The 8,363-nt window shown below is 25.4% G+C and overlaps 1 protein-coding gene across 2 annotated transcripts; it reads right to left on the bottom strand.

The window, feature by feature from the left end:
* Window positions 1-693: 693 nt before the first annotated feature.
* LOC140919947 (uncharacterized) lies at window positions 694-7,410 on the bottom strand. 2 transcript variants are annotated; one of them, XM_073367216.1, is made up of 3 exons: window positions 6,895-7,410; window positions 6,709-6,789; window positions 694-946 (listed from the first exon to the last, which is right to left on the bottom strand). In XM_073367216.1, the coding sequence occupies exons 1-3, from the start codon at window positions 7,018-7,020 to the stop codon at window positions 779-781; spliced, it is 375 nt and encodes a 124-aa protein (XP_073223317.1). In that variant the 5' UTR covers window positions 7,021-7,410; the 3' UTR covers window positions 694-778. The 2 variants fall into 2 exon arrangements, 1 of the variants encoding a protein (XP_073223317.1); XR_012162687.1 differs by lacking the exon at window positions 694-946 and adding an exon at window positions 4,123-5,478 and having other exon boundaries at window positions 6,895-7,406.
* Between the last annotated feature and the right edge of the window lie 953 nt (window positions 7,411-8,363).

Raw genomic sequence — 8,363 nt, 5'->3', positions numbered from 1 at the left:
TGAGACAAAGCGACAAACCCAACCCACCACAACACAAGAGGGCATTTACCATATTATTAATTCACCCAACTTCATGCCACTAACTACTCCTTAATTTCATTTTTTATTTTTTATTTTTATTTAACTGCTCACCCACCGGCCTAATATGGAAGCTAGCTAGAAATGTTTTAGTTTAAAACTTTACAAACTTGCTATAAGGAAGGACAACATCTATACCTATATCTAATCTTTTATTTTAAATATTCGTTTACTACAATAGATTCCAAAACAATGATAAAATTAAAGTTGTCAAAATATCTATATTTTTGTATTTGTAACATTAATGATAAATTTATTATTTAATTTTAATAAATTAAAATTAATTTGTTATTTTAAATCAAACAAATATCGTAATGAGATGAAAAATTAAACAACATCACGTTTAGGCGTCGGACAAAAGACCGCTGCATACAAACGATTAAATAACAATAACAATAAAACTCAAAAGAAAAATTATATTTATATAGAAATAACTTGATAAAAATATTTTATTTACAATTTTATTATTCTTTATTAAATTAAATAATTGATATTGTTTAAAAAAATATCTACATCTATTTATTAAAGAATATCAAGTTTTGGCAAAAAAAAATAATTTCAATTTTATGATTTATTTAATATGATAAAGAATCACATTCATAAATGTGTGAATAACTAACTATTGTCCTATAAATACAACTCATATGAGAATGGTAAAAATATTTAATAATATGATATGAAAACTTTCTATTTTATATAATTAATGTAACAAGTGACTTTTAGCATTATTACATGCTAAATTTGTCACCCACACAAATGGGTTGTTCTTAGATATCCCAAAAGTATTTTGAATTTGTGACGTGGCATAGAGCCAAAGCCAGGTCAATTGAACTGGAGTTCTGCTCAAAATCACCCACTTGACTGGTTTCTGTATATAGTTCAGTACATGCATCAAATAAAATTATAAAGAAATGTAGAAATTATTATAACATTATGGCATCAAATAAAATTATATATTATTATTATTATTATGTGTATGTATACATAAATTAATGTACGGTGGTTTCTTAGGTGGTCTAGATCATACTTCCGACCTTCTAAGAACCAGCATTCGAAATTAGATACATAAGATTAGACTTGTTTGTTTAATTTTATTTATTTATGTTTTTATTAAATTTGACCACCTGTTTTTATACAGTTTTCGTGCTTAAATTTTTTTAAAATTTTAGAATCTTACCAAAGACACAATTTGACGCTAATTTAGATGGTGTATGCCAAATTTATAATTGTTTTTTAATTATTTATAACATAAAATATTGGTTAATAAAAATGTAACAGATTTTTTATATGAATAATTGTTTATATTTAACAATCAATAAAAATATTAAAAAATCATTTTTATTATTTCAAAAATTATATTTTTATTAATTAATATTTCATTTTATTTATATCATAATGGTTTACTTCAATATATCATTAAGGTAAAATGAATATACATGTTAGAAAATGAAAATAAAAATATTTTCACAAAATAAACGATTCCTTAATTTTGTATCTTTTATTTTTAACATTTTTTTAATTTTAAATTTAGTTACTTTTTCATTAAAAAAAAGTTTAGATTTTGCTTATTTTTTATTTATTAAAAATGTTTTAAATAATTATGAATATGATATGGCTTCACATAATCCAAATTGAGTACCAAATTGAAGATTTTGAAAAATGTAAGAAGTTTAAAAAATTGAAAGACTAAAATTGAATAAAATAAATAAGAGATTAAAATTATATATAGAATAAAATAAAAAGATCAAAAGTAAGTATATTGTACGTGAATTACTTCCAATGACCTATGATTGAGAGTGAAAATAAGTTAAATTAGATTAAACATTATAAGGTCAAACTATACTTTGGTTAAAAAAAAATTAGTTAGTAATATCTTTTTTGTTAAGAGATATTTCAAAAATCCATGACATTATTTTTATAAAAAAATTTAGTTAGACCACAAACACTTGTCAGTCTAGCCTATTTCATCTTTACCTAACATAAACTAAAACAGAAAACAAAACAGACAAATCAAAATATATATATATATATATATATATATATATATATAGTTTATTTAAATTATTTACATTTTTATGTGTATTATTTTTTCCATGTACTCAAAATATTACAATGAATATTTTTTTATAGGAAAATATGAATATAAACTTTTAGGGTATGTTTGATAAAAAGTAGTGGATAGGAGATAAACTACTCGACAATGGAGATAAAAAGTAACATAATAGGTAAATTAGTTTACAACAAATAGTGAAATAATGTGTTATAAAGTATTTATTAAATAGTGTATTGTTAACAATATTCCTCTCAAGATAATCATCAACATCAATTTTAGCTTAAATTAGTAAAAGAAATAATGTTTCCATCAAATTTATTACTTTTGACTTTGACCAAATGCTCGTCATGTATAACTTTAATAATTTAATTTAGTGATTCAATCCCATTAATACTATTGGAAAAAATAAATATAATTGTTTTTAAATAAATATAAATTATTTTGTAAATTTATAAATTTAATATCTAATTCCTAAACTTAAAATGAGACATACCATTTCCTCACTGTAAAATTGCTTCTAAAAAATATCTTCTCATGCTTAATATCTCTTTCTCCAACTAGGACTCTCCATGGTTGGTTTTTTAAAAAAACCATATCTATTTTAAAATTAATATATAAATTTAAATGTATAACTAAATTTATTATTTGATTTAAAATTGGTTATAAAATCGATTGTAAAATTGGTTATGGTTAAATAATCGGTTTTTAGTTAAGCAGTCGGTTTTGAAAAATTCAATTTTAAAATCATTTTTTTTTTCTCAAAACCTATTGAAATTTGATTCTTTTTTAATATTTATTTTATAAAAATAATTTATTTATAGTTTAAAAACCGGTTATTTAAAAAAATCGTTATTCATATTTAAAAATTTATTATTTTTACAAAATGAAATCTCAATAAAAAATATACATCAACCATACAATTGTTTTCTCTTGCGATTAAAATTGAACATGTTCAATTACTTATAATAACTTGTGATTAAAATTGATTTATTACTAACTTCATTAAGAACTCGGATTCTGATTCATACTAATTCAATAAATTATTTATTACTAAAATCGTAGAAAATACAAACATTTAAAAGTTTTTTTGATCAAATTTAACAATTACTGCACCATAATAAAACCGTAGAAAATACAAAAACTTGAAAATTTGCTTCCAATCCAACACTCAGATGAACACTACCATCACAATATTTAGTAAATTTAAAATATCTAATAGATTTAATGTATTAATTTTTGTCTTGAGCATTTATAATTAATTTAAGTTTGAGCAATATCTAAATCTCAATATTATATTAATGTAACATTTTGAAAAAAATTCATCCGTTAAAAATTAGTAATTTAAGAAATTATATTTAAAATATTTAATCTATCATATTTTAGTATTCCTCAATAAATATTAAATATCTTAATTATTAACAAGTTATCATACAGTATGATTGATTAGTAATAAACAATTGATTAAATGAAGTTAGTAATATCTCAATGAAGTTAATAAATTGTCACAAAACGCTGCCAAAATGTGGAAGGTCGGTGGAGTGATAGCAAAATCAAAATCATTTTGGAGTTTTCGAAATTTATTGTTTTTGGGAGTTGATTGGATAAAAACCGGCTAAAAATTAAATTCTAATATAAAATATAAGTGGATATTCAACCGGTTGATAAATAAACTGGATTATAACTATATTATTTTAACCAAATATTTAAAATGAATTTAATTCCGATTTTAAATTTAGACTTCATAACCAAATTTTTTGCATAGAGAGAAAGAGATTGCCTTTTCCTTTAAGCATGCATGCCATCCACTTGTGCTAATAAGTAATTATCATTCCGTTTTAAATATTTTAGATTTTTTAATTTTAAAAATTGAATTCTTAATAGAAAAAAAATATGATTTTAATAATAAAAAATTATTTTAAATATTATAATTTTATTAAATAAAGTACAAGAAATTCAAACCATTTCATTTAAAATATAAATAATATCTCAATGCAATTTAAATTTAATAACATCACAGTGATAGTATAAAAAATAAAAAATATTAATATAATTTTCCAAGATTCATAATATATTATAAAATAAAAAATAGATTTCTCACCAATTAGGGATACCTTATTTGATTTAATGTGTTGGTGATAATTGTTGCAAGACTTTAGTAGTAAAGTTGTTAATGAATGTAGCAAATTTCAAAGCGTGTTGTTACATTAGCCTTTAGGTTCGATTCGCCCCCACCAATCGAATGCAAATGAGATAACTAGCGACTCCCCTTTAGGGTACTTTGGAAAACCTTAATATGATTTCACTATCACACCAAGAGTATCTTTCAATAGTATGTTACAAAAGAATGTTTCTTATTCTTCACTCATGCATTAGAAAAGAATAAGATGACTTAGAATATAAGAATGAGTGAGAAAAGTAGATATCAATCTCCAAAATTTCGTGTTTTCATTATGTTCAAAGTGACACTATTTATAGAAAAATAATGTCACTTGAAAAAGGTACAATTCTTAGTTCTGCCATTCTATTTGACTAAAGCGTTGCAATGGTATGGTGGTAAATTAGTGTCTTTTTTCGCGCATGACCTGGGTTCGAATCCATCGGACTCGAACTCGGGACATACTTGATTCACATCTAGAACAAAACCAATTGAACAAACAACTAAATATGTCTATTACCACCAATTATACATACATATATGCAATATTTTAGAAATATCTTACAATCCCCCACCATTTTTAAAATATACTTAGTCCCATAATTTTGGAAATATTATGGTTTCAGATAATGGTATCTTAAGATTTGAACCACTGCTTAGTAAGTTATGGGTTCCACTTATCCCGAATAGATTGGTAGACAAGTTTTGAACTAGTTATTCATTAAAATAAGTGTGCACAACTTACACATGAAATCTCGGTACTATCAAAAGAATTATAAAGATGACACATTTGTTAAGGTCTTGTGTCATGTACCCTTTTGATGAGAATTTAAGAGTCAAGCCCTTTAACTCTTTGAAGCGGTCTCATTTCATCCTCACATAGGTAGACTATATCAGAAATACACTCATAATATGTATTTCAACAAATTCATATTATATGTCTATTAAGAGTAAAACTCAACCTTCCAACTTTATACTTATGGTCCAAGTACTTTCAACCTTTGGGATATATCTATATCAAAGTACTTGCAATCACTCTAATAGTGTATTTTTATCATTGAACTCAAGACTTGATGTTACTTAAGTGTGAGTCAATTTTCTACCATTGATGATTAATTAGATATGAGTCTGAGTCTCATCCCCAATGATGTCTTCAACACCATGTCCCTTGTCAGACATTTCGTCAAAAGATCTGCAAAATTCTTTTCAGTTCTTACAAACACTATGGATATTACTCCATTTAAAATTAAATCATTTACATAGTTATGTCTTAGACCAATATGTCTAGAATTTCCATTATATACTTGGCTATATGTTTTGGATAGTGTGGATTGACTATCACAATGTACGAATACAGGTGCCATTGGCTTTGACCAAATTGGTATCTCATACAACAAATTTCTTAGTCATTATGTCTCTTTACTACGTTCAGCTATGACAATGAACTCTGCAACCATGATGGAGTCGGTAGTGCAAGTTTGTTTATTTGATCTCCAAGAAACTGCACTTCCACCAAGGTTGAAGATTCATCCACTAGTGGAAACATGATCCTCAACATAAGTTACCAAACGGGCATTTGTATATCCTTCCAAAACTGAAGGATATCCATTATAGACTAAACTATAGTTTATTGTTCTTTTCAAATATTTTAATACACTATTAACAGACTGTCAATATTCTTTACTTGGATTGCTAGTATACTGATTTAATCTACCTACAACATATGAGATATCAGGTCTGGTACAGGTCATGGCATACATGAAACATACGATTACCTTTGAATAATCTAGTTGTGCCACAGGGAATCCTTTATGTGGTTGTAAACTAGCATTTTGGTCAAATGGGGTAGAAACAAGTTTGCAATTAAATTGATCAAATTTCTTTAGCACTTTCTCAATATAGTGAAATTGGGATAAACCAATATTTACTCAATCTTTAATTATTTTAATTCCTAAAATCACATATGCTTCACCTAAATCTTTCATATCAAAATTTTTTTATAAGAAAGTTTTAGTTTTTTCTACCTCATCTAAATTGGTACCAAAGATTAACATATCATCTACATATAAATAAATCATAACACCATTTCTATTATGAAATTTACTATAAATACACTTGTCAGATTCATTTATTTTGTATCCATTAAAAATCAAAACTTTATCAAACTTTTGATGTCATTGTTTGGGTGCTTGTTTTAACCCGTATAAATATTTAGTCAATTTACACATTTTATGTTCTTATCCTTTGATAACAAATCCTTTAGGTTGTTTCATATACACTTCTTCATCTAACTCTCCATTTAGGAAAACAGTTTTAACATCCATTTGATGGATTGCAAACTTATAGATAAAAGCTAGTGCCAAAAGCACTCTTATGGATACAATTCTTGCAACATGTGCATAAGTATCAAAGTAGACGATACCTTCTTTTTGTGTAAACCTTTTGGTGGGGTAAATTGTTGCATTTTCTTTCCATGTGCAACAACTTTTAGCAATGGTTGCTCCTGTATACAAAAAAAATATATGACATTAAAATTAAATATATTCCAAAAATAATAATTAATTTAAATATTTTTAATGCACTATAAATAATAATTAATTTAATATACCTCATCAAACCATAGTCTATATGAAACATGATGACGATGTCGTGTAAGGACGAACAAATCATAAGGTCCTCCAAGATACCGTCTGAGCTCACCAGGTCCTTGAACTCCATCATGCCCCTCCTCCATATGCTCTCCCTCATGAAGTTAAGCCTCAAGTTTCTCGGAACAAGCCTATGTATCAGAGAAGTTCAAAAAAGTTTTTTGGAAGAGGCTTTTGTATCGGAGAACTTCAAACAAGTTTTCTAAAGTGTATATTGTATACCGAAAAACTTGTATTCAAGTTCTCCGGAAGTTTAGAAGAAAAAAAACTCACTCTTGACTTCCGAAAAACTTGAAATGAGAAATAGTAATTTGGAGGTATATGTATAATTAGGGAGGAATTGGGTAAAATTTTCCCAAAGTTTTTTATCGAGCCATATGAGCAGCTTAAACAAGCTTACAACGTGAAACTACGTTAGGATTTCCTGTGATGCTGCGCAAGTATACATCTATCTATCTTCTTTTAATAACGTGCAAAACATGAAACGTTGCGTATTCATTTATCTCTGTGATATATAATAATGTGCAATTAAAAATTGAAGTCCAAATTGGAGGCCACAAATCAATACATATTTACCCCCTTACCATGCTGGTTTTCTTTTTGACTACTCTGTTCTTGAGGGCTGAGGCTATTTCCGTCTTTCATTTTTTGAATAGAAAATTAAGATGATTTTATTTTATATCCTATATTTTATCAAATTTTTTCGTTATATCCACCATTTAACTTATATATCAATTTTTTTTTTTTTTTACTTTTAGTTGTAAGACGGATATACAATCACCTGATTTTTTTTCTTCTCAATTGCATCTTGGAATGCAACCATTTGTCATTTATTTATTTATTTTTATAACAAATGATTAATTGTTAATTTAATAAATAAAATAATAATAAAAAAATAAATTACATTAATAAATAAAAAAAATGCATTCAATGGAAGAAAAAAAAATACATCAAAGTTAATGTGTTTGATTAGATGTGACAAATAAAGTATTATATTATTTTAACAATTTCTTCATATTTATTGTATTTTGTTAACAATTCTCTCATATTTCTTCTAAAACTAAGTTATATTAATAAAATCAAACAAAATACATTAGTCATTCAAAAGATCAACTAAAACAATATCAAGTCATTCAAAGAGTTAGACAAGTTTGACAACAACCAAAATGATTAGATGTGACAAATAAAGTGTTATATTATTTTAACAATTTCTTCATATTTATTGTATTTTGTTAGCAATTCTCTCCTATTTCTTCTAAAACTAAGTTATATTAATAAAATCAAACAAAATACATTAGTCATTCAAAAGATCAACTAAAACAATATCAAGTCATTCAAAGAGTTAGACAAGTTTGACAACAACCGAAATATGAAATTGGATGACATTTAGATGAACATGATTAATTAAAATTTGATGTATTTTTTCGAT

This window comes from Cicer arietinum, chromosome 4, assembly GCF_000331145.2.
Source record: "Cicer arietinum cultivar CDC Frontier isolate Library 1 chromosome 4, Cicar.CDCFrontier_v2.0, whole genome shotgun sequence".
Classification (NCBI taxonomy): Eukaryota; Viridiplantae; Streptophyta; class Magnoliopsida; order Fabales; family Fabaceae; genus Cicer; species Cicer arietinum.
The sequence above is the reverse complement of the archived record's forward strand: the minus strand, read 5'-3'. Positions and strand labels throughout refer to the sequence as shown.